At 41.6% G+C, this 25658-nt stretch overlaps 2 protein-coding genes across 6 annotated transcripts in view; one reads left to right on the top strand and one right to left on the bottom strand.

Annotated features, from left to right (window-relative positions):
* Positions 1–425: 425 nt before the first annotated feature.
* dhx38 (DEAH (Asp-Glu-Ala-His) box polypeptide 38) lies at positions 426–18044 on the top strand. 2 transcript variants are annotated; one of them, XM_085453750.1, is made up of 27 exons: positions 426–707; positions 1499–1827; positions 2074–2267; positions 2522–2683; positions 2775–2937; positions 3280–3401; positions 3479–3555; positions 3639–3794; positions 4318–4479; positions 4599–4706; positions 5437–5561; positions 5665–5802; positions 6050–6236; positions 6596–6781; positions 6862–7002; positions 7191–7301; positions 7529–7645; positions 7734–7841; positions 7939–8051; positions 9959–10167; positions 11136–11290; positions 11906–12061; positions 12310–12444; positions 12837–12962; positions 13051–13146; positions 14683–14804; positions 16831–18044. In XM_085453750.1, the coding sequence occupies exons 2-27, from the start codon at positions 1502–1504 to the stop codon at positions 16910–16912; spliced, it is 3777 nt and encodes a 1258-aa protein (XP_085309876.1). In that variant the 5' UTR covers positions 426–707; positions 1499–1501; the 3' UTR covers positions 16913–18044. The 2 variants fall into 2 exon arrangements, with proteins under 2 accessions (XP_085309876.1, XP_085309867.1); XM_085453741.1 differs by having other exon boundaries at positions 2071–2267.
* Positions 18045–19709: 1665 nt separating this feature from the next.
* Positions 19710–25658, bottom strand: part of LOC146718672 (uncharacterized) — a 140499-nt gene continuing 134550 nt past the window's right edge. For 3 of the 4 annotated variants that reach the window (XR_014920091.1, XR_014920092.1, XM_085453721.1), the window contains one exon: positions 22157–22746. The gene's annotated coding sequence lies outside the window, so the exon portion shown is untranslated. Of the gene's footprint in view, positions 19877–22156; positions 22747–25658 lie in introns of those variants that run through there. The other variant, XM_085453703.1, reaches the window with a different exon arrangement.

The following is a 25658-nucleotide window of genomic DNA, read 5'->3' as shown; positions in this document are numbered from 1 at the left end:
TTTTCGCAATTACATTTTAGAACTGTGGGATGATATGTTTAGATACAGCTCATGTAGAAAATAAATGAAAAGGAACTTCTAGATTAATACGGATACAAGCTTAAAAGGGGGTTAGAAAGAGAAAAAGAAAACAAATGCAGGTCAAAGAAGCTAAAGGGATGTTATGTAACCTTTACTTAATGGGGGCTTAGCACTTTTCTTATTTTTATTTATTTTTTGTTTTTTATTTAAGTGTTTGTCTTATAGTATGTTTCGCATTGAGTACCGCAGCAATTTCCTAACGTTGTAAATCTGCTCAACATCTGGCAATAAACCCTTTTCTGATTCTGAACATAAAATATAGAAAAAAATATAAGAGATGTAGTAATCACTTCAAACCAGAAGCGGCGCTTTTTCATATGTACGGTTTGGTATCGCCGTACAAAGAAGAAAAAGAAGAAGAAGAAGGATTGTGGGATTGCAATGGCTGCTCCCTCATCTGTAAACATACGCGTTGAGTTTACGAAAACCGATCGTTAATCGTTTTCTCTGACGCCATTAGTGGTGGTTTTGTGATTCATTTTGTGGTCCATAAGTTGGCCCCAGATGTTTACGTTCATGTGAGAGTGTTTGTATTTTACGCTGACAGAAACACGCGGCATTTTTGCGCCTTCTCGTCTGGACACTAGCAGCTCGAAGGCTAGCCGAGGCTAGCCGCTCAGTCTGAGGTATGTGATAGTTTTTTTTAAATGAAACTCTTACCCACGAGCTCTTTTATGGAGCAATGTTAGCTGCGTAAATATAATGCGTAGAGCTCACGTAAGCATGTTACCAACTACAGCGGAAGCGTATAGAGCCTCAAGTTAGATTTTGATACTATTAATGTGATAGGTACTAATACATATGTGACTTATTTCCCACCAAAGATTTATTTATTTCATTTTGGATCGGGGTAAAAAGTTATTATTGCTACTTCATATCCTGGAGGTTTTTTTTCCCCAAACATCAGTAGTTGGTCAATAAGTAAATAATTTAAATGTTATTACTCTGTGGTTTGGATTATTGATTGGAGCCTAGCTTGGACTCTGAGTATGACTGTGAAATGACGGCCTATCGATACAGTGCTGTGAAAAAGTATTTGTCTCCTTCCTGGTAAATATAACCCGAGTAAATACACACGATTGGAGTTGAATCCAATCGAGATGCTTTGCCAGGTGGCTGAATTAAAACAGTTCTGGACAGAAGTGTGTGCACGGTGATTCTTCTGGGATGATGTGAAAGACTCATTAGTAGTTATCACAAGCACTTGAGGCAATTACTTTTTTACACAGGACCAGGTTAACTTTTTTCCTTAATAAGTAAAATCATCATTTAAAATTTAGTTTGATGATCTGCAACATAAAAGTGTAATAAATATGCAAAAAAAAAAAAAAACCTGAGATAGAATGTAATTATGTTATCAATGGTGATATCACCAGCAAAGATTACTAGCACTCCTCATATCATAACTTCTTTACAGATAATGGATGATGACGTGTCAATGCATAGGCTGGAAGGATCCGATCCGACCGTTCAAGTTGGAGGTCTGATTGTAAAGAAGAAGAGCGCTGCTGCAGAGCCCCATGTATTTCGGGCACCCACTCCACGCACATCTTTACTGGGCTTGGATCTTCTGGCAGCACAGAAAAGGAAGGAGCGTGAGACTAAGGAACAAGCAGATTCTAGCAGTGATGACAGGAGTAGCAAGAAGTCAAAGGTTTCCTCCTACAAAGACTGGGAGGAAGGTAAAAGTGACTCTGGATCTGATGAAGAAGACAGTGATGACAATAGCACTGCTAAAAAAGAGAGGTAAGTGTGAGCACTCTACAAAGAATAGATAGAAAGGTATTCCATTCATTTTATGAGCTTAAAAAGCTTTCATTGTGGCTTGTGGAAAAAGTTTTTACAATGTGCTGTTTTATAGTTTATTCGTATATGGGATCGTGACTTGGAAATGTTGCAGAGAGCAAAAAGTCACGGTGTACTTGACTGAGGAATTCTCATCAGAAATGCTATAATGTAATTGAGAATCTTTTATTTTTGTCTCGCTAGCAGGAAGTATCGTGTGACTGGTTCAGAGACGCCCTCAAACCCTGGAGGTGTCAGCGAAGAGTTCAGACGCAGACACCAGCAGAGGGAGAAGGAGAGGCGCGAGCATGGAGTCTATGCCTCTTCTAAAGAGGACAGAAACAGAGAGAGAGACCGAGAAAGGAGTAGAGATAAGGGCAGAGACCGACGCAGTGAAAGAGGTGACTCCATAAATCATTTGGTTTTCTAATAGTCATTAAAATTGACTTTTGGTTTTAGTCCATCCATCATGATTTTAGTGTGATATTTTTTTTTCCTTTTTTTAGTATTTGTAAGAAAGAACCACTCAAAACTCTGGATATTCCATTGTTTTTTTTGGTTTGTTTTTTTGTTTCAACGTTGTAGATCAGGTGATAATGAAAGCAAATATTAGATCAGTTGAGGATGCTGAGACTCCTTTGCTTTTGTCTGTTAGATGACCGCGAGAGCGGCTATAGCCGTGGCAGCAGCAGCAGTCGGTCGGAGCGTTGGGAGCGCAGTGAGAGGAGTGAACGCTCACAGAGGGATGGGTGGTCCGATCGCATCAGCCGGGGCAGTAAGAGAGATGAACCCCAAACTCCACAGAGTCGTCCCAGAGGTTGTTTGCTTTTATTTGAATTTGTTTTATTGCCATGTACAAAATGTTGTGTATTCAACTTGATCACTTACCTTCTTTTGTTTTTACATAGATTCTTTCACTCCCTCCCGCTCCAACTGGGATGAGGATGACAGTGGTTTTGGCAGCTCAAGGCATTCCCAGTGGGAATCTCCTTCCCCTGCCCCGTCTCACAGAGAGTCCGACCGCTCGGAAAGAAGCCAACGCTCTGGCCGAGAAAGTGAGAGAAGGGACAGGTGAGCAACTGTCGTGTATTGTAGCTTACATTTTTGTGACTCAGGACCTGTAATTTTTCTTTCTTTCTTTGTACTGATCAAAACTGATATTATATATGTGACCCCACACAGAATACAATATATTGAATTGCATTTAGAATTATCTTCAGCTCTAAATGTTATCTGGCAGCATGGCTATTTGTATTTTATAAAAAATATAATTCGCAGCTCTTTGCTGCGTATCACCAAGTGTTATGATCATACTGTTATCATCAGTTTCTTAGAGGCTTTTGTAAATATGATTGCACTTTGTGTGAAATGCTTAACTGCCACTCGATGCTAACATCATTTATTTGCTTTTAGATCAGTTAGATCAGGTCGTTATCCTGACGACACGCCCCTGCCTACCCCATCCTATAAGTATAATGAATGGGCCAATGACCGAAAGCATTTGGGGTCCACACCTCGTTTATCACAAGGAAAAGGTACTGTTAAAAAATTGAACCTTCATTCAACATTTATAGTATGCCGGAGAAATTTAATTTCTTTGTCTTTTCTTCAGGGAGGAAAGAAGAAGGTGGTGCAGGAATTATGTTTGATAATGAGAACGAGAAAGAACAGTGGGAGGAAGACCAGAAGGTGAGTACTAAATTATCACTCCTTCATGCCTCATACATAAGCATTTTTTTTTCTGTTATCTGATTATTTAACTGAAATTACAGCAAGCTGACAGAGACTGGTACATGATGGATGAAGGCTATGATGAGTTCCACAACCCTTTCACTTCCACCTCTGACGACTACATAAAGAAGAGAGAGCAGATACTTCAGAAGCAGACTCAAAAAAGAATATCTGCCCAGAAACGACAGATCAATGAGGTACAACCATTCTGCTTCAATATTTACCAAAATCAGAACTGTACACCTGCATGCAGTGGCAAATCTTCTGTGTATCTGCATACATGACTTGCCACTGCATGCAGGTGACCTTTGTGTGTGTGCATGTCTTTTAATAATAGTAATAATAATAATAATACATTTTATTTAAAAGCGCCTTTCAGAACACTCAAGGACGCAGAATAATAAAAGCAACATAAAAGCAAGCAGTTTACACAATCATAAAAGAATAAGCGATAAAACAAATTTCAAATAGCAGAGTGGAGAGGTTATGTGGAATAAGCTATTTTGAACAAATGAGTTTTGAGTTGGGTCTTAAAGAGAGAGATGGAAGAGATATTTCCAGAGTTGAGGAGCAGAGCAGCTGAAAGCCCTGCTCCCCATGGTGGCAAGACGGGGGGGAAGGGACAGAGCGAGAAAGGGAAGAAGAAGGTCTAAGACACCGAGATGGGGCGGTGATCTTGTGTGGGCATACCTTTGTAAGAGGCTGTGATTCTTGTTAAAGGATAACGAACGGTGGGAGACCAATCGAATGCTGACCAGTGGTGTGGTGCAAAGGTTGGAAGTGGATGAAGATTTTGAGGAGGACAATGCCGCCAAGGTTCACCTGCTGGTTCATAACCTGGTCCCTCCCTTCCTGGATGGAAGAATAGTCTTCACTAAACAGGTAAAGCCTCTCATCATTAACATTTCCAATCTCTGAGATGTTATATTTGTCTCCTGATTACGCTTGAGGAATTTCTTATCAATTTTAGTGTCAATATGTGCGTGTTTGTCCTCCCGCAGCCAGAACCTGTCATCCCTGTGAAAGATCCTACTTCTGATATGGCCATCATCTCTAGAAAGGGCAGCCAGCTGGTCCGTAAACATCGTGAGCAGAAAGAGCGAAAGAAGGTATGCTGGGCATGCAATTCCACTCAGACAGGTTCACAGAAAAGGATTTAGTGACCCTGCCTCAGACTTCATACTGAGGCTAGTTCAGTCTGAGAATGGTAATGGCATTTAGTGCAATGCACAATATAACTTAGTGTGCAAAAGTATGTAAAGCTGCTGCAGGATTCCTTGCCCTTTTGAACACTGAAGACATTTCTTTATAACTGGCTTTGGTTTTGGGATTGTTGTGTCATGCTGCAGAATGAACGTGGGACTGATGGGACACCTGCCTCATGGAATTACAAAATAAAGACTCTAGACATCTAAAATGCCTGAAAGTGTTGCACAGTAGATATATTATATAATAATAATATGATAATAACAGATCTATGATCATATTACAGATTCCTGATTATAATAATGTAATCTGTTAAATGCCCTATTGTGCAAGCTGTCATATACATTGTGTAGTTTGGTATTGCACAGTTGTGTAGGAAGCCACATACGATCCAAATCTCTAACAAATGAAATTAATATGTAAATGAATTGTGATAGGCTTACGAACGCATGTCTTATGCTACTGTTGTCCAACATTCCTTCATTAAATGAATAATCACAATATTTTAATTCGTGTCGGTGTGAGGAATAAATCATTAATGAGGCAAAACTATTGGATGACTCTGACACCAGATGCTGTATTCACTCTTTTTCTGATCTGAATATGTGTACCTGCCCTTAATTATGTTTTCAGGCACAGCACAAACACTGGGAATTGGCAGGCACCAAGTTGGGGGATATCATGGGTATTAAGAAGACGGAGGATGAAGACATGCCAGGGGGCAAAGCTGTAGGAGAGGACGGCAAAGTAGATTACAGGTGAGCTGACAGACATTTTCTCTATTAATAATCTGGCTTGTAGCATTGAAGTCTAGTGTTTGTCTGATCTACTGTATTCATTTTTTTGTTGTTTGCTTTACAGAGCAGAGCAAAAATTTGCAGACCACATGAAAGAGAAGAGCGAGGCCAGCAGTGAATTTGCTAAGAAGAAGAGCATTCTGGAGCAGAGACAGTACCTGCCTATCTTTGCAGTCAGACAGCAGCTTCTTAATATCATAAGGTATTGATACCAAGACTATGTTGGTTGTTTTCCACCTTTAAAATGTGTTTGACATTAAAAGACAGAGGGATGTGGGTGATTGGCTGTTTGGACAAATATTTGTTTATACTCATCAACTAAGCAGTTTATTTGATTTTCTTACTATTTAATGGATGGTGGAATTAGTTACAAGAAACCCGCATTAAAACTGAGATGAGTTCTTTGACTATAACCTTCAATTTTTAATTGTGTTTACTGCAAACTGCAGGGACAACAGCATAGTGATTGTTGTTGGGGAAACCGGCAGTGGGAAGACCACCCAGCTGACCCAGTACCTGCACGAGGATGGCTACACCAGATACGGCATGGTGGGTTGCACTCAGCCCAGAAGAGTGGCTGCCATGAGCGTGGCCAAGAGAGTCAGCGAGGAGATCGGCACCAACCTCGGAGAGGAGGTAAAGCCAACACACTGGAGCCATCTTGCATATTCTGTGTAACACTGCCATCTAGTGGGCAGGAGGAAAATATCAGGTTTGTTAGCGACCTGGAATGTGGTAGTGAATGAAATAATCAACTTCAAGTGCTGAAAAATAGTAGTAGGTAAAGGGAGAACCTATGTTTTTAGAGGGTTTAAAATAATTCTGTTTTACTTCTGTCAGTAGGTACTATCTTTGCTTTAATTGCTTCCCCCCTTTCATTTTTATTAAAATGAATATCTGTGCATGTCACACAGGAGTATTGGGTTAGTGGTCATTCTCTCACATTTTTTTTTTTTTTCAGTTTCACTTGATTATTTTGACAATGTTTCCTCTAGGTTGGTTACGCAATCCGATTTGAGGACTGTACATCTGAGAAAACTCTGATAAAGTACATGACAGATGGAATCCTGCTCAGGGAGTCACTGAGGGAGTCGGACCTGGACCACTACAGTGCTGTTATAATGGACGAAGCTCACGAGCGCTCACTGAATACTGACGTGCTGTTCGGTCTGCTGCGTGAGGTCGGTACAACATACTTTTATGAGAAGAATACTCGATGATGTCAAGCAAGCTCTTCACTTCTGTTTGCTTTTCCTATCAGGTTGTATCTCGGCGCACCGATTTGAAACTCATAGTTACGTCTGCAACCATGGATTCTGACAAGTTTGCATCATTTTTTGGCAACGTACCTATATTCCATATTCCAGGGAGAACATTTCCAGTTGACATTTTGTTTAGCAAGGTATGTTTATGATTTTATTCCTTATTTCGGGTATAAGAGCCTTTCTGTGAACCTTGTATCATACGGGTAATAAATGTAAATTAGGTTGCCATATTTTTACCTCAACATGAAGCTGTCAGTTTATGAAATACAACTAGTTTATATATTATGCAAAGTCTGGATGATTTGTTGTGTGTGGTGCTTTGTAGACACCTCAGGAGGACTACGTGGAGGCAGCTGTGAAGCAAGCATTGCAGATTCACCTCAGTGGGCTGTTGGGAGACATCCTCATTTTTATGCCTGGGCAAGAGGACATTGAAGTAAGCAACATGACCGTGATATATATATTTCTTGTTTGGTTTGTGTGCTCTCACCAAACTTATTCTAGTTTTAGTAAAAAAAGAGAAAAGCAGAATTTTTGAGAAAACTAACTGAATCAATTTTGTGAACTTGGAAAACTAAACTAACTAAAATAAAATAAAAACATAGAGGAAATATCTTAGTTTTAGAGTCTGGTAAAGTTTTCAGTATTTCCTTGTTATTGCAGGTGACATCGGATCAGATTGTGGAGCGTTTGGAAGACTTGGAAAATGCTCCTGCTCTAGCTGTGCTTCCCATTTACTCTCAGCTTCCATCTGACCTCCAGGCCAAGATCTTCCAGAAGGTTTTTATCACTTGTGAATTAATTTAAATAAACATTTTACGCAAACTAATAACCTTCAGCTGATTAATTTTCTTTCGTCGCTTGCTAGGCTCCAGATGGTGTGAGAAAATGCATAGTCGCTACAAACATCGCAGAGACGTCCCTCACTGTGGATGGCATCATGTTTGTTGTGGATTCAGGCTATTGCAAACTTAAGGTAGCTCAATCCCACTGAAGATATTTTTATTACTGTACAGTATTTAAGGAAAGTGACACCATTGATATTTACTTCCCTTTTTTTCCCTATTCAAAAGGTTTTTAATCCTCGCATTGGAATGGACGCGCTCCAGGTTTATCCTATTAGCCAAGCTAATGCCAACCAGCGTGCTGGTCGAGCAGGACGTACAGGACCAGGGCAATGTTACAGGTAATATTCAGGCCCTTGTCTGCTTTATGCACACTCGGTATTTGTGCAGACACATTCACATGGCACATTACAGAATTTCTGAGCTGGAATTAGTGCATAGTTTACAGTTTTAGCAGTTTTGTTTTTTTAACTCAGGCTTTTTCTTGTTTTCAATACTGAAAGTCTCTTGATCCTTTAAGAGGGAAGATATTCTCATTCTGCCTGCTTTAAAACCCTCTCACAGTAACTACGTGCAATCCGGTTCCACATTACAATTGTAAATGTATTTTTGGCTGAATGGCACATATTCAGAAACAAACCACCCGGGGTTAGAGTCAGGCTTTTATTCTGCTCCTGCTTGTCTAAAAAGCTTGCATCATTCTGGTTGAACTGTTAATGTGTTCACAAATTGTGTTCATGTGTGTTGTGGCCATGCCTTCAAGACAGACAGAGGCAGCAAAGGAGGGAGAGTGCCAGAAGCCTAATCTCTGGAGGATTTCATGCAGTTTGACTGTTTGTACGGCAGGAAAGGAGATCCTTTTAGAGGTTTTACTTGACCTCTCGCTCTTTGGATATATTATAACTTATTATAACATATTATAGAGACTTGCTGACGTGCCTACACATAGTGAAACATTTTGTATTTGAAATGAGCTGTGAGGCCCACGTATGCTGAGATAAATCCTACCCACCTGCTCTTAACACACAAGCTCACAAAAATATACAAAGAATCGGTTTTGGAACAGCTTTACACGGCGCAGTCGAGGCGTTTGAGCAGCTGCGGATGTGAGAGCGCACAGAGAGATTCACGGTGATTTACTCAGCTCGTGTGGAGAATTCCCTGTTCAAAGATCCTTTGAGCGTGTGTGGGTGCCTGCAGTAGGCACCCACACACGCTCAAATCCCTCAATGTTCAAATCATCCTGTAATTATAAGCACCTACACCAGACTGCTGTAATTGCTGAAAGAGATACTTTAACCCATGTTCAGGAAGTTTCCCTGAATTCTAACTTATGGAGTTTCCCTTTGCAGTCGTTCTACAGTCGGGTCCATAAATATTTGGATAGTGACACTTTCTTTGCCTCTGTACATCACCACAGTGGACTTTCAATAAGATAAAATGTAGACTTTTGCTTTCATTCAAAGGGTTTGATAAAAAATTATTGCAATAACTGTTTAGGAATTCGAGACCAAGTTAGAGAATAAGTTCACTGAAAGGAGTATCATGACCGGTTGAGGCCTGTTCCCTCGTGGTTTAACGACTGAAGGATGTTAGGCTGAAAACAAAAAACTAAATAAACCTTTAAGAGACAGCAGAAACTTTAGGAGGGGTCAAATCAACAATTTGCTATGTTCTTAAAAATAATGATTATACTGACCAGGTCAGCAGCTTCACAACATCTAACAAAGTCAAAAACACCATCAAGTAGGTGGGGGTATCAGGAGTTTCCTTGATGAGGTGCAGACCACTGTTTAAAGTCAAGAATGGGAAATCCAGATTAGAGTTTGCCATAAAACATTTAAAAGAGCCCGCACAGTTCTAGGAAAAAAATGTAACAGATAAAAGCAAAATTAACTTGTTCACAAATCATGGGAAGAGAAGGGAAAAGGAAACATCTTCAAACTGTGTGAAAATGACTGAATTGTAATTGCAGTTCATGTAAAAAAATAAATAATGAAAATCTTCCAAATTAAAGCTGGAAGTCTGCATTTCAGTTATTTGACTGTGTGATTTAAAAATGGCACGCAGTGGCTTGTTTTACAGTCCAAAAGCTTACGGACCTGACTGTATGCTCGGTACTTTCCTAATGACGCGTGTCCACATAATAACATGAGCATATTTCATCTTCTCCGTTCAAGCTCTCAGTTTGCTTCAAAAACAAGCAAACCAGTTTGACCGTTACTCTGTGTCTCCTCCGCCCGAACAGGCTGTACACTCAGAGCGCCTTTAAGAACGAGATGCTGACCACCACCATACCAGAGATCCAGAGAACCAACTTGGCCAACGTAGTCCTGCTGTTAAAGTCTCTGGGTGTTCAGGATTTGCTCCTTTTCCACTTCATGGATCCACCACCTGAGGATAACATGCTCAACTCCATGTACCAGCTCTGGATCTTGGGAGCTTTGGACAACACAGGTTTGTGTCTAGTGTCCAACCGGAAATCCTCCCCCCATTTAAATTGATTTCTAGTACGTCGACTTTTAAAAAAAGCGTACAATTATTATATTACAAGTATTATATTTTCTGATTAGTGATGACATAAAATAAAACTAAGTCTAAATGTATTTCTATACCCTCCATCTGTGTTAAATGGACATGTAAAATTATATACCAAATTTGTTGTAGCAGGCTGGACTTAGCCCAGGTCAGTCGTTTTTTCCAGTAGGGCCAAACAATATAAATCATTTTCCTGACGTGATGATAGAGGATATTGGGTATTTAGGAATTGCATTTCCCCTCTGAGCGCTGCTTTGAGCTGATACATAGTGATTGTGACACCCCAAACAGGCACGAGACCGGCTTCTGTAAAGGATGCTGCATTGATAGTGCAGACGCTGCAAACAGGCCTGGAGGAGACAGTTGTGAGGTTTAGCCAGTGGAGTAATTGCCTAGTAACTGATCCTGTGTTTGATTTGACTGGTCGGGTCTCATTTTGGTCTCATCCTTAGCCAGATTCCAGGGGATTTGGGGATAAGGGGGGACTTTTGATGATTCCCTGTATGGTGTGTTAACAGCAGATTATCTCTGATTAAGGCTTACCTGCCCCAAACTGGCTTCTGCTACTCTGCTTTTCCTCCTCGTAAGCTTCTTAGACTCTTTCGTCTAATCATTTAAATCAGAAACTGCAAAGTTTTTTGATCTCACACTCTATTTTTTCCCCTACAAGTATTCTCAGCTGTCAGCAGTTCATTCTACTCTCTCACAGTGAAAGATAAATAAGTGTCACACAATGCTGCCTTCTCCCTTACGCCAGCAGGCTTTTGATGGAAAAGCAGCTTATCCACTCATCTTAATACTTGTCCCTCCTACATTCTTTACATGTCATGTACGTTTATATTGCACACACGCTGAGTTTGTCACGGTGTCCTCTGTCGTCCTTTCAGGAGCTTTGACACCAACGGGACGTCTGATGGTGGAGTTTCCGCTTGACCCCGCCCTCTCTAAGATGCTGATAGTGTCCTGTGACATGGGCTGCAGTGCTGACATTCTCATCATCGTCTCCATGTTGTCTGTGCCAGCCATCTTTTACAGACCTAAGGTACAACTCCTTTTTTTTTTTAATTTTTAAGAATGTGATTTGTTGTTTTTTTCTCGAAAATAAATATGAGCTCCCGTCACATGACTTCTTGAATGTGAAAAGGTTTGCTCTAAGAAGCAAATGATGACATGAGAATTGCATCAAAAGCCTGACATCTGTACTGTTTTAGTATATTTTGGTCCATATAAAGCCCAGGGAGCTCTTTGGAGTTTAAAAGCTTTCCTTTTTTTCCCCCTTTCGTATCGTTTCTGCCTCAGACGCGCACTGTTCTGGCTCACTCTTAGCACCCTCATGGCATTATTTTTAGTTGTTGCCTTTTCAGTGGAAAAGCTAATTCACTGTACCAGACAGAAGACAGACACAGTTGGTGACTAGCAGCTTAAAAGTCTGATAATTCCCTCAGGAATTAGTGGAGACTTAAATAAAAAAAACAAAAGTAAAGGAGAAAGTGAAGAAAATGAATGTTGGACTGTGCTACGTGGTGGGGAACATAACTCCATCCAAACAAATTTGACGTATAATATTACGTTTCTGCTACACGCTGGTTAGCTGTTACATTTTTAAACACTAATAAACACTTTTAAATATTAAACTCTGTCTGTGCGTTTTTTACAGGGTCGTGAGGAGGAGAGTGACCAGGTGAGGGAGAAGTTCTCAGTCCCCGAGAGTGACCACCTCACCTACCTTAATGTGTACATGCAGTGGAAGAACAACAATTACTCTAGCATCTGGTGCAACGAGCACTTCATCCACACCAAGGCCATGCGCAAGGTCAGACTTGCACTGCTTCACCTATTCTCTCGTTCACTTTGCACTTGTAAACTCTGCTATATGAATATTGTGCAGTTTTAATGGTTAATAGTGTCAAGTTTGCTGTTTGGGCAAAGTTTAAATCCTGTGAGATTTTCAGGGTGTTACATTATTGCAATGATATGTATTTTTAAAACAATCGTAAGCAGCCAGGTTGGACTTGTTTTGTCTGTTGGGGTCTACCTCCAATAAATCCGGTGTTTGTGCAGGTGCGTGAGGTACGCTCCCAGTTGAAGGACATCATGGTGCAGCAGAGGATGAACCTGGTTTCCTGTGGTTCAGACTGGGACATCATCAGAAAATGCATCTGTGCTGCTTACTTCCACCAGGCTGCCAAGCTCAAGGTACTTTCTTCACTTACGGTTTCCTTCAGTTAATATGTTACACCTGGTGGCGACTGGTTGTGGCAGATTTATAGCAGCATAATTACAGAGTGGTAAAATATCCCCCCTGGCCTCCCATTAATACAGCGGTAAAATCTGAAAGGAAATTTAAAATCATGACTATATAATCAAGGTTCTCAGTTTGACTTATGTGTAGGCAGCTAACCCAAGCAATCATAGTAATGCTGGATATACTTTAAATTTATTTTCCTGCTGTCCAACCCAGGTGGAGAAGCAAATTAGCCCAGATGACCTGCTTTGCTCTGACCTTATAGTGCAAACATAGACACAGGCACACTGCAGGAACCAGGATTCTGAACATTTAATTTATTTATGCATGTGTTTGCTCCCAGGGCATTGGGGAATATGTGAATGTGAGGACAGGTATGCCATGTCACCTCCATCCTACCAGCTCCCTGTTTGGTATGGGCTACACTCCCGACTACATCATCTACCACGAGCTCGTAATGACCACAAAGGTAAGAAGACTGACTGCTGCATATTTTTGGCAAAAAACAGTTGATGGTTTTTAATGTTGCTGATGTTAACTTGTGCTTTGTGTTGCAGGAGTACATGCAGTGTGTGACTGCAGTGGATGGAGAGTGGCTAGCAGAACTGGGACCCATGTTTTATAGCATCAAACATGCTGGAAAAAGCAGACAGGTAAGTCAAGAAATGGGTGGAGCAGCATGCAGGTGGATGCTGGGGTTGTGGAAGGGGTGAAAGAGCAGGCGGCTCTGACAGGAAGGTCAGAAGGAGAGGTGGGAAATTTTGTGTAAATATAAAATATACATTTTTGTGTTGTTTTTGTTTTGACCCCTCAGATTTACTTTGTAACCCGTAGCTGTGGTCCTTATCAGCTTTTCGGTGTGGTGGCAACTTTTCTTAAAAAAAAGATTTTTTTAGACTCAGGAGTAACGTAGTTTCCATCCTAGTTGTGGAGCACTGGACTGGCTCTTTATTCACCTCAAAGTTGCGTGAGAGAGCGTGGGAGTTTGCCCAACCAGTCTACATGTGTTTTGTGGACCGTGTCCCTGTGAGCATCCTGTGAGTACAGGCTGACTGCCCCGTTGCTATGAACCATTTATTCCCTGTTCAGTCGTAGTGAGAGCTTGGTTTGCGTCGCCAGCAGTAAATCGGATCCTTTCCCATCAGGCCTGCCCTCGTTCATAACTTTTATGGATAGAAATCCTAGTCGCAGCCAAGTGGTGTCAACTTTGACAGACTTAGGATCAGGTCTCTGCTCTTCGCAGATGATGTGGTTGTCTTGGTCTAATCAGCTTCCACTACAGTGTAAAGTGGCTGGGATAAGAATTGGCACCTCCAAAGATTTATTTTTAGGGTTTACCTTTATTTTATATTTTTAGCAGCAAAGAGGAGAAGAGAAAGATGGGCAGAGAAAGTAGGGGAAGACATGCAGCCAAGGGCTGCAGGTCAGACTGGAATCCAGGCCCACTGCATTTCAGCTGTAGGGCATTCGGGCACCTGCTCAACCAGTGAGCTAAATCAGCATCCAGCACCTACAAGTCTGAGTCCATGTTCCTCGGGTAGATTGCTCACTCTGATTAGGGGATGAGCTGTTGCCCCAAATGGAGGAGTTTCTGTGGCAGGCCTCACAAGTGAGGGGATAGGGAGGCGTGAGATTGACACCTTATGGATACAATTGGCAAAAATGAGCTTCCTCTGAAGGTGGCTGGGGAATAGAGAGGGGGTGAGGGACTCAGAGTTGCTACATCTCAACATCGAAACCAGCCAGTTGAGGTGTGTTGGGCATTTGACGAGGCTGCCTTCTGGACGCCTTCCAGGTGAGGTGTTTCTGGCCGTAGTGGAAGAAGGCCCCCGGGGCAGAGCAGCATATGCTGGAAAAGTTAACCCCTCAGCTGGTTTCGGAACGCCTTGGAGTGCCTCCGCATGAGCTGGAGAAGTTGGCCTGGGAGAATGAGGTCCAGCACCTCCCTCTGGATAAGCGGCAGTGGTAGACAGGTGGAGTCACTTGTTCCAACCTGGAAATATCCTCAGGCAGAAAGACAGATCTATAAGTGAAACGAACTAGACTTACCTGCACCATAAAATTCTCTTCTCAGAAGAGCGGAGACTGTTAATAGCACTGATTTTAGAATAACATGTTAACATTGACTTGTGCATGTAAACATTTCTGTATTCTTCTTTTTAAACCATTTGTCCGTGTTCGACTTGTAGGAGAACCGTCGCAGGGCCAAGGAGGAGATCACCAACATGGAGGAGGAGATGGCCATGGCCGAGGAGCAGCTGCGAGCTCGTCGAGAAGAGCAGGAGAAGAAGAACAACGTCGGCAGCGTGAGGTAAGGCGGCAACAAATCTCCCCTCCTTTTGGTTCTCTACACGGGCCTCGTCCAACAATAGTTCCCTGTGGCCCTCATTTTCCATACACAGTCAAGATTAGAAACGTTTAATTTACCTACCCTGCTGCCAATCCCCTATCTCCACCCCTCCCTCCCTCCCTCCACTCCACCTTTCTCACTCTTCATGATGAGCTTTTCTCACCTCTGGTCCCTCCAGACGAGACAAAAAGAAATAATATTGACTCCTGGCTGACCCCCATTACTGCAGCAATTTAAATTGTGCCATAGCAGAACAGAGAAAGGAGGGGAATGTTCATTTTCAAATTAGACCAAAAAAATTAATTTCACACCCATCTCCGAGCTTTACATAGAGAAATAGGGTTATAAAGACAAATTTAAAAAAGTCCCTTTATTGTTAATTAATCAGCTGGTTTTTCTGTCTCGAGCTTAGTGTGGCCACATCTGTGACAGATATGTTGAAAATAATCACACTCGAGGTATAGGATTAAGAATCAGATTTAAGAAGAGGAAGCTGGGCGTGTGATAATGAAGTTGAAGGCTCTCCTGGGCTCGTGGCTGTCTTTGTCCTCTGGCGGGCCTCACGAGCGTCTCCTCTCTGAGTTCAGTGTGACTGGGATGAAATATGTTGTCGGGCGTGCTTTCGAGTGGCAGCTGCTTATCACCCGTCTCCCTGCTCAGCAGCGCAGATCACTGCTGTGAATTAGTAAACAGCCCTGTTGCTTGTGTTGTGTATAAATGGGGAGCATTGAGTGTTTTTGGAGCCTGTGTGTTTGTTCTATATGAAATGCTTAAGAGACAACGCAACAAGTTTTAACTCCAATGGTTAGCACCATCTCTCTGTGTGGAGTTTGCATGTTCTCCTTGTGTGGCTTCCTCCCACAGTATACACGGAGTCAGGTGAATCAGCGATTCTCAATTAACTTGAGGTGTGAATGGAGTGTGACTGGTCGGTTCTGTCTGTGTTAGCCCTGCAACAGACTGGCAACCTCTGCAGGGTGTATCCTGCACCTCACACTAAGACAGAAGAAGAAAGTGGTTGGATGGTCTTGTTTTCAGAAATAGAGATTTTGACAGTTTTATTCTGTAATGTGCTTGGTCTTCTTATGAATTCTACTCCCCCCCCCCCCCCTAAAAATCCTAAATATTAAATACATTTCAAAAGAAAAGTCTCAGCTTCCTGTTGACACATTAGGTTGAAAAGCATTTAGTAATAGTAAAGTGTAAATTGCACTTTCCAGCAGGTTCGAGTTACCACTTCTGCTGTTTGAGAGCGGGGAGCATTTAATAAACAAACAATATTTATCAGACAAACTGAACATGCGGTAAAAATCTAATTGAGTGCACTAATAGATGTAGTTATCTGTCATATAGTGCAGTTGCACACCAGTCAGCAGTGATTACATTTTAAAACTTTACATAACATTAAAAATTAGCTGGAACATGTTAGATCAAGTATTCAGATATATTTAGTCCTTTAGGAATGGTCAGTGGGCCAGCTGACACTACACTAAAAAAAAGCATATCACTGTTATAAAACATGCACCACCAGTCAGACATTCATGTTCATTGAGCTTAATGGAGCTACTGGAAGCGTTTGTGTTAAGGGAAGCACAACATTTTCTCCCAAAGTGACCGGTAAGCCAGAGAGCAGGGACAGATTGACAGAAGGAGGTTATGGCCTGATTGTTGTAATTGCTGCAGGTGTGTGTGTGTTAGCAGGAGGAAGGCACGAGAGAAGTGTCAGTGTCACACTGCTGTAATTAAAGATGATAGATTGCACTGTCAGAGGCGTCAGGCTCTACGTCCCAACACTCTTCACAGAGACACACCGCTCTGTCTTTTCATTCATTCTCCTCTTCACGCAGCTTTAAAAAACCCAGCTCTTTTAACCCAGAGTAGGAAACATTCAGTGTTGACCAAACACCGCAATAAGGAATAAAGCTCCTGTTGTGTATGTTGCCACAGGAAGTAACTTGTCTGCACCTGCTTCTCTCTCCTGATTCAGGGCGGTGAAAATCTGCACGCCAGGAAGGAAAGAAGAGGTCCCCATGACACCCAGACACACCCCCGCCCGCTTCGGACTGTAAAACGGCTTCTGGAAGTAAGAAGCTCCCAATCCATTTCCGCTTCTAAGCAGTCACTGTCATCGAGGCTCGGACCACACCAGCAAAAGCAAAAACAGAGCAGCTTTCAACCATTTCTTCCTCCCAGTGTGGCCGTCAGCTGCAGTTCATGTTCAGACCACTAGAGTGAGAACTTGTATAAGGCACAAGACTCGGAGACTAGCTGGGTTGATCAGAAAGCCTCCCTCCACCTCCATCACCTTCACTAGCTGTTTCCATGATGCATTTTAAGGAAAAAGGACTGTGCTGTTTTCTTTCTTTCTGTTCCCCCATAAACAGTATTTATATGTGCTTATTATTGAAAGGCTTTTAGAGAGGTGTTGACAATAATTGTACCTCCACTAAAAACTCAAACGTAATTTTCTATATTCCTGACGGTATTGTCAGAGTGCAGCTGATAAATGGTAAGCTGATGTAAGTGTTACGTGTCTTCATGTCCTTGTATTTACTAGTTCTTGCAGTGTTGTGACTTGAACGACACGTGCCACCTTGAAGTGCTCCTCTACAGACAGAAGCACTATTGAAAATGTACTTGTGGCACGAGTGTCTACTGACTCTACAGTCGTATTGTCATACGCCCTAATACTCACATGCAGGCTTAGGCAATTGACCTTTTTTAACTCCTGTTGACCTTGTTCCAACAACGTACTGTGGCTGATCATCGCTTCATTATTTCACCACGCTGGATTAAATATATAAACGGTGTCACTGTTATGGCAAACATTACCTTTTTGGTTTTCCTTGAAACAGATGTTCAGAAATGCTCATATGCCTTTGTTGGTGTGCACCTTCCTCTTTGCCCTCAGCTGACCAGAATGCCATGCAGCTTCACATAGACTGGTGTGTCGGTTTTTCGTCCTTTTACATGAAACTCAGCTTATGTTTCTTTTTCTTTCTACATATTTTACAAATGAAAATAAACATTAGCAATTTTAATTTTTTTTTTTAAATCCAGTGTAGTTCTGATGCATTTTCTGCACATTCATGCAAAACATTGGTTGGTTTTGCAGTGCTGTGAATAATGATTTGATAAGTGAAAATGATGCAACTCAGTTTTTGCTTATGTATCTATTAAAACTAAGTGGCAAACAATTAATTTAGAAGTCATTAACTATGATCATAAAGCATGTCCGCCGTTAAATCAGGTTCCACACCCAGAGGTTGGGCACTGAAAAGGTAACAATGTTCTCTGTTAACCAACCAGTTGAGTCTTTATTAATATTTTTCATCATATTTTATCAAAAAATACTCCAAAAGTCACAAAGAAGAAGTTTGAGAAGAAGATGACCGGGAGGAGACGACCACGACTGGAAAAGTTTGCCAAGTGTTAATAAGGAAGCATCCAAAAAAGCTTAGGTAACAGCTGATTAAAACAAACTGGAGGCTCAGAGGTTTGTCTGCACGTTGTCCAACTACCCAAACGCAGCCACATTGCTGATGATGCGAAATTTCCCCCGTCAGCTTCACATTTAAGAACTGAGGTGAGTGAAACTGATCAAAGGGAAACAAAGTGAAAGCCTCACATCTACATGTGTGCTGATATGTTTTGGATGAAGAGCTGGGCAATTAAAGCTGTATGTAAATCTTCAGGTTACAAGACTGTTGAACAACGCCTTGGATGGAGAGCCAGCGTCTTTATCACAGTCACACTTAGATTTTTTTTTTCCCTTGTTTTTTCATGTTTCTTAGAGGAAACCTTTCCTGCCAGCTGGCATCAATGTGCAAGGAAAGACGAAACGAAGCTCTGTCTGCTTGTGAATTCTACAAATGCCAGCAGTGTTTTCCCTCTCAGCTGACTTCCTTTTCCACAGGCCTTTCTTGTTGGTCAGTGATCGTCTGTCTCACTGTAACTCTAATGCAAATAAGCAATATTATGAGTCCCCTCAATCCCCTCATTTCTCCAAGTCATCTTGATTGAGTGTGGCAGGTGGAGGAGGGGATGGATATAATGGACTCCACCAACTTTAATGAGACAAATCTCAGCTATGGGCTGACATTTTGAAATTGTCCTTGTGAATGACAGTGTCAGCAGTCACCTTTACTAAAGCTTTCCAGGGACGGTGCCTGTAATGATGGAGGAATTAAAATGGCCTCCAAGGCGCTGCATGTAGGAGCCACAGGATTAGGGCGTAAAGCCACGCCTCTTAAACAGGCTCTCCTGCCACACCCCGAATAAAGCAGACGCCTTTTCATGGAAGTAGCTCATCCTCCACGGACTGTACATCGTCACCCCGAGATGTGATGGAGGGATTATGTTAGCTGTTGACCACTGTGAGATTTGTTGAGATGAGCTGTCTCTCACATTAACTGCCCCGCCCTCGCCTTCCCCTCAGTCGAGCGTCTGGTGGCTGACAGGGACAAGCTCCGCTGTCATTACAAACTTAATAAGAGCAGAAGTGAGATTGATGAGAAAAACAGAGGCATCAACTGCTCTTTTAATTAACTCTTGTCCCATAATGGTACCAGGACAAAGACACTGAGCAAAGAATGAGACATTTTCTTTCTCTTTCTCCTTCTACCTCTTTCTGTTTTGTTGCCTCGCTCACCTACAATAATGAACAGCCTTCTGGGAACCAATTACATCCAAGGCTGCATTAGGAACACAGCAGGCCCAGTGGAAACTTCAGCTGAGTTTTCCCTCCCCCCACCCTGCCTCCACACACTGTTACCCTGCTGGAGATGGCCTTCACTTGATTGAATTTTGAATGTTACGCACCCCACACCTCACCCCCATTTTCTGTAGTCCCTTACCTTCAACAGCTCTGAACCCACATGTGGTTTGTGATGGAAACAGGAGGCAATGTATGCTTGTTGTTAACCGTCCTTCACTTTAAAATGGCTTTCGCAGAGTGCCTTTGTATGCAATGCAAATGGGCAGCGGCAATTGATGCACAAAAGCCTGTTTGTGTCTAGTGTCCCTGTAAGAAACTGGAAAAAAAAAAAGAGAGAAGAGATTTAAAATAAATGACCTGTGGTGTCTTTAAACTACGCAACCATCGATTTGCTGTGATTTTTATTCGTTTATTTTTACAGCTATTCACGTTAGCGCCAAAGATCATGCCAAATTAGTTGTAATTGGGGGGGTTTTTCAGCACAAAAAAAGGGTTTTTAATCAGTTGCAAATCATTTTTTTCCACTAATTGCTATGATTATAGCAAAAATACTTACTTTTGCTATAAAATTCAGTTTAAATGATGTTTAATGTCAAGAATGTCATACGTGACATGGCCTGCTCCAAAATAACAGGTGTCATTTACAACATGAAAATGGTAAACAAGCTCAGTAATGGCTGAACTCAGCCCTAGTGCAATGGTGCTAAATGCTAAGTGCCAGCGTGATGCTGGGAGGATGTTTACCAAGTTCACCATGTTATGTTTGGGTTTTGACTCTCCTAATGATAACGTGAGTAGATTAGTTTATGTTGGACAATTCCAAAATAATTTCATACTTTAACTATATATTGTTATTATATATTATTTATAGTCGCTCAAAGGCAGCTTGGATCGTCTCCAGTCCCCCCATGACCCCCAGTTGGATAAGTGGAAGAGGATGGATGGAACCCTTCACTTTATTCTTTGTCTTTTAGCTCGTTTCCACCTCGCTTTCAGCCAGCCAAGTAGGTGGGGCTTCTTTGCTCCCAGTTAGAGTTCATCATAGAGATCCTAAAAACAATGGGGGGCCAAGACTGATCTCCCTCACTATTTGAAACACTATGTTCAATATGAGCACCTCCACTGTAATAGTTATACAGGCAGAACTGTGCAAAACTCTCGAGTCACCTTCATTTCTTTATATTTTGCTCCAAAGGGTCCAAAGTTTTTCTTTGAACATTGGATGCTTGTTTATTCATTTTCAGACCACTCTTGTACCTGACCATTTTAGACCTTTTTAAGCCACTTAACACGGACCTGTGAATCATTCAAGCATAAAAAGGGATCCAACTCGAGGGATGAACCAGTGTTGTCATTACGTGAAACTGTGCACACAATTTTAAATAGCATGTTCAGGCACTTTGATATTAGTAGTAACTAAACACATGATGAAAATCGGTGCCAATTTTGAATCAAAATTTGAAATTTTTGGTTCAGATCACTGTCAGCCCATGAAGACAGTCAGGAGAGAGATACAACAGCACGTATTTGAAAAATGAATCAAAAGCACAAAAGGTCCTCTCGAACCAAATCAATGGACAAATGAACTCATACATGTGACCATCTTCAAGTGGCCATGAATGCACTGGCTAGATGTTTGAGTTCCTCTTTGTGTAAAAACACAATTACTATATAATTGGTCCATTTGCGGTGTTGACATTCCTGCACACAGATATTCACAGACAGGGCGACAGGACCTTTGTAGGTTATGTGCATGTTATAGTTACATTTGAAAGCCTGTAAATACAATCCTTTGGGAGATCCATGTTATTAATAACAATTATTGGTCTTCTTTAGTTTCACCTTAAGCGTTGCATATTGACCGCTATGCTGGAAAGAATGTTGTCCATTGATTTGACCAAGACAAGAACTGATGATGTCCTCTTGGTGTAAAGCAGGAGTGAAACCTTCCATATTGCCAGTGAGTGAAAATCTTACCAAGGAAAATCTATTCGAGCTCACGCTGCATCCTCAATGATGCTCTCTGACAAATCAAAGGAAAGATGGACACAATCGGTTTGGAATGACTGAGCGGTGCAGGACTACGGTAGAAGATTCAGTTTCGGTGGGTGAAGGTTTTTTTTTTTTTTTTTTTTAAAGAGGGTGTTTTAATACTTTTATAGTAATGAAATTACCTTTAAACAGACTAACTTTTTTAAAGAGCGTTATTTATTTTTTAATTTTGGTGAAGCCAACTTAAATATTACCATTGAAACAAAAATATTTGCTAACAGAAGCAAATGGTGAGAAATTTAAGTGTTGCGGCATCGAGTGATGTTTTTACTGGTCCATTGTCTTATCCCTAACCAGCACTTTGTGTATACTGTACTACCATGCTTGGTCTAGATCCCTGTGGACTGCATGGCTACTAACAGCTCATCCACTATTGCTTAGGGGTTATATTTTATTCTAGAAGAAAGACTTTATACTGTCAAACTCAGACATCCCATGTGATTGAAGGCCGATGGGCATGGAACTCTCAGAGCTGCCCTCAAAGCTGCAACAATGCCTGCTTGTGGTGGGTGGAGTGGAAGAACAAAGGCAGACTTGTTACGGTTTAGATGCCTTTATTATTCTTTTATTTGGATGCAATTTCTTGTCTATCTGGGTACACTCATTAAGATTTTGGAGTTTGGCTTGTGGGTCTATTGCTCTAGGAGAAGATGCTTTTTGTGACTCCAAACAAAAGTGCTACACTTTTATAGAAAACAGTGTAAAGAAACTTAACCATGAAATATAGATTATTATTACTTTAAGCCAATAATTTGTTCAACTTAACAACACGAAAAATGTCATTCAGGACATTCTGACTAGGAAAGGAAAGAAACACATCAAACATTATAAACATTTATATTCCACCTTTATAGTCTGGTATTACAGAATTGTTGAACTATTTACTTTAAATAGGTAGTGTATACGATTGAAAAAAAAAATCATTAAGATGTTAAAGGCCCCTCACATTGGAGTGATGCAGTCTGTCCATTTCAAGAATTGCCTTCTTAAGGGTGAAGTAACTTCAAGGACAAGCTCTTCAGCTGAACCTCCATCCAGCTGCCATGACTGCTGGCTGCTGGATGGACAAATGCTGGCAAAGGTTTTCGCAGTGATGCTCCTCCTCCCTCGGCTCTCTGCTCTGCTAACCGAGAACTGCAAAAGCACAAGAAAGAGACATACATATACAATCAGACTTCTCATTAAGGATCCAGTGTTTTCAGAGCCTGAACTGTATTTCTCCCTCAAAAATACGGAGTCCTGGCTTCTGCTGCTTCACTTTTTTTTTTAGTCTTACCAAAATAAATGACCCAACTGTGAGAGTACCTCATCATTAAAAGAGGCAAAAATTCTCAAGTGTTAAATGCTCAGCTACATAAAACTTCTTTCAGCTACTTCCTTGTCACAGTAACTCACATGTTTGATTTTATACAGATGTTTGTGCCAGGTAACCTCCCTGACACAGCTCTTCCATGGATTTTTGTCTCCTTCGGGTCTCAAACCAGAGATCTTTTGAATGTGTGAACCACTACTCTGTGGAGAGTTACTCAGGAACATAACAAGGGCGTTATTTTTTAAATTATTATTACATGACAATGAATCATCCTGTAGTAGATACGCAAACAATCTGTGTACCCTTCTCTTTGTGTTGATTCATGCTCAACCATCCAGGCAAGGAAATCCAAAGAGTTGTTCATCCAGACGTAGCGTTTTCTGAAAACGCTACATCTAGATGAACAGAATCAACCCTTCTGTTTGTTTCACGCCAAATGATACTTCATATGCATTACTAAGCTCTGCCAGTCACGTCTTTTTAAGCCTGTCACTTGCACAAATCTTATTCTCAAGTGACCCAGCAGCACAGCACGTAAGCCTCCAGCAGGTGCTGTGTCACCGAGGCCTGGTCGATATACAGTAGCTGAAGGGAGAAAACATCGACTGTCAGCTGACTAAATTACAAGAGCTAACATCCGTCTGTAACAATGCTGTCCAAATCCCCAATCAGCAATCACTTGTTATGGTTCTTTTTGTGTCAAAACACTCCCTCATTACACGACTGGACAAAAAGGTTGATGGCTTTCTCATTTGTAAAACAGGTCTCTAACCAGATGGAAATTCTAACCAAATGCAAATTTGCTCTGCTTATTCTGGCCAAGTTTCGACAGCGTCCCAATCCCTCTTAAGCTTCTTGTTGACCGCGTCTGCCAACTTTGTGTACACAATTGGCTCCTCAGCTATCCCAACTGCATTGTTAATGTCTGCCCTTTTGTACTGCTCAATTCCACCAGAATAAACAGAATCGCACGTGCAAAATTATTTTCCAACACAGATAATTAGCTGAAGAAACAATCCCGACTATGAATAATAACGTGCCTCGGTAACATTATAACTTTTAAGCATGGGAAAAGGAGGAATTTGAATGCCAAGGGAAATGAGCTTATCAAATAAAGCTTGAAAATGTGCAGTGAATGAAATGAGTCAATCATTTTAATGTGAGATGGGAGCCCTGAGGAGAATAAATAAGCAATCGTCACATCACGCAGGGAGAACAAATGAGCATGGTACACAATTAGGCAGGGTCACATTCTGCTAGAGCTGTGAGCGTGGGATGGGCTAATGAGCTGTGTGAGGGAGTGTGTGTCTGTCTGTTTGTGTGAATGTGAAGAGAAAGAAGAAGCAGGAGATGAAATACTAAAAATAAATAAATAAAAATGTTGATGCACAGCGCTCAAAATTCTGATGTGCACACCAAGACAGCCAGACACAAGCGGCAAGTCAGGGGAAAGACAAAGTTGACTTGGCATCTGGGCAAAGTAGATGTGCAGGTAGACAGAGCAATGGGCAGGTACAGCAGCCAAACAGACAAAAAGAAGAGAAGTGCCTCAGAAGGACCACGGCGCGCCTTTCAAAGGCGACTCATAGTTATTAACTATTCAATCACATAAAGGAGAGCTGAAGGCGTGAAAGGTTGCGGACCGAAGCACTTTTGCTTCAGTGCATTAAGAGCCTGGTCCAGCACTCGGGCTGCGTGAAAGAGAAATAGATTGCCTCCCAGGAAGATGACTGCTCAAAGGAGCTGGATTTTTCTCCTTAATAACAGCAATCTGCTGTGAAAATCTAATCCCAAGTACCATTTACACTGAATCTAGATAACTTCTGCTCGAAAAGCGCACAATATGAATTTTTCATTCCCTGATATACAAATAAACAGAACAAGCCCCCCATCAATCAGGGGACGCTCTCAAAGTAAGTGAACTGGAATAGCAAATTGTTAATGAATACCGCGCTGCTAGAAATGCACATTTTAAAATAGCACTGCGAGTACATTGTACTGTGCTGAAATGAAAATGCAACTCTTCTAAAGAGTGTAAAACACATTTGATTGTACAGAAATGGGGGGTACGTGACCTTTCTGGTCATAAAAACAGAAAATCTTAAGTGAAATTCTTGCAGTGTTGATAACCATATACAAAAAACAAGCCAAGCGTGGATACTGTCCCTCAATTGAAGTAATAGCTCCGTCTCTGCCATTAAAGTCAGATATGGATGCACCCTTTACCCCCCCCTTCCTCTCCTCCTCGCTGGCCTAATTCCCCCTCCTCAGTGGTGGATAAGAGGGATCAGAAATGCATCCATATGCATGGCAAACTATCTGTAGAGGGGATGTTAGGTCTCAGCCTGGCCAGCTTTCTGAAAGTACTGGTAATGACACTTAATGAAAGCTAGGGAGCTGGAGTATGAGAGGGAAAGCCTTTCACCAGCCCCCCACCCTGCATCCAGACCAGGCCTTCAGACGCCATAAATAAACAAACATGCTGCGTGAGAATAGATGTGCTATTTTCCCAGCTTCTCCCATGCCATTCCATCCCTTATTTATCTATGTATTATTATTCCCTGTATTTCTGCTTCGCTTTTAAGACCAGCTCTGTAATCCCGGCTCCCCGCAGGCATTCTGAATGGCCCGAAACATTAGCTGGACGTTGCTCCAGTAACCCCGCAGCCCCTAATGGGCTCAGTTTTGCATTTGTACTCTCCTGCTCTCCACAAATACGCACAAATGCACAGCT

This window comes from Copadichromis virginalis, linkage group LG1 (assembly GCF_057382275.1).
Source record: "Copadichromis virginalis isolate Kocher_CV1m ecotype Utaka linkage group LG1, C_Virginalis_male_GT1.1, whole genome shotgun sequence".
Classification (NCBI taxonomy): domain Eukaryota; kingdom Metazoa; phylum Chordata; class Actinopteri; order Cichliformes; family Cichlidae; genus Copadichromis; species Copadichromis virginalis.
Note: the sequence above shows the minus strand (reverse complement) of the source record. Positions and strands in the feature narration are given on the sequence as shown.

Excerpts from the sequence above, each read along its gene's own strand:
- dhx38 (XM_085453741.1), top strand. The coding sequence starts at position 1,502 with ATGGATGATGACGTGTCAATGCATAGGCTGGAAGGATCCGATCCGACC. Across the intron at positions 7,302-7,528 it reads CTGGGCAAGAGGACATTGAA|GTGACATCGGATCAGATTGT; the intron begins GTAAGCAACATG and ends TTGTTATTGCAG. Across the intron at positions 12,445-12,836 it reads ACCAGGCTGCCAAGCTCAAG|GGCATTGGGGAATATGTGAA; the intron begins GTACTTTCTTCA and ends GTTTGCTCCCAG.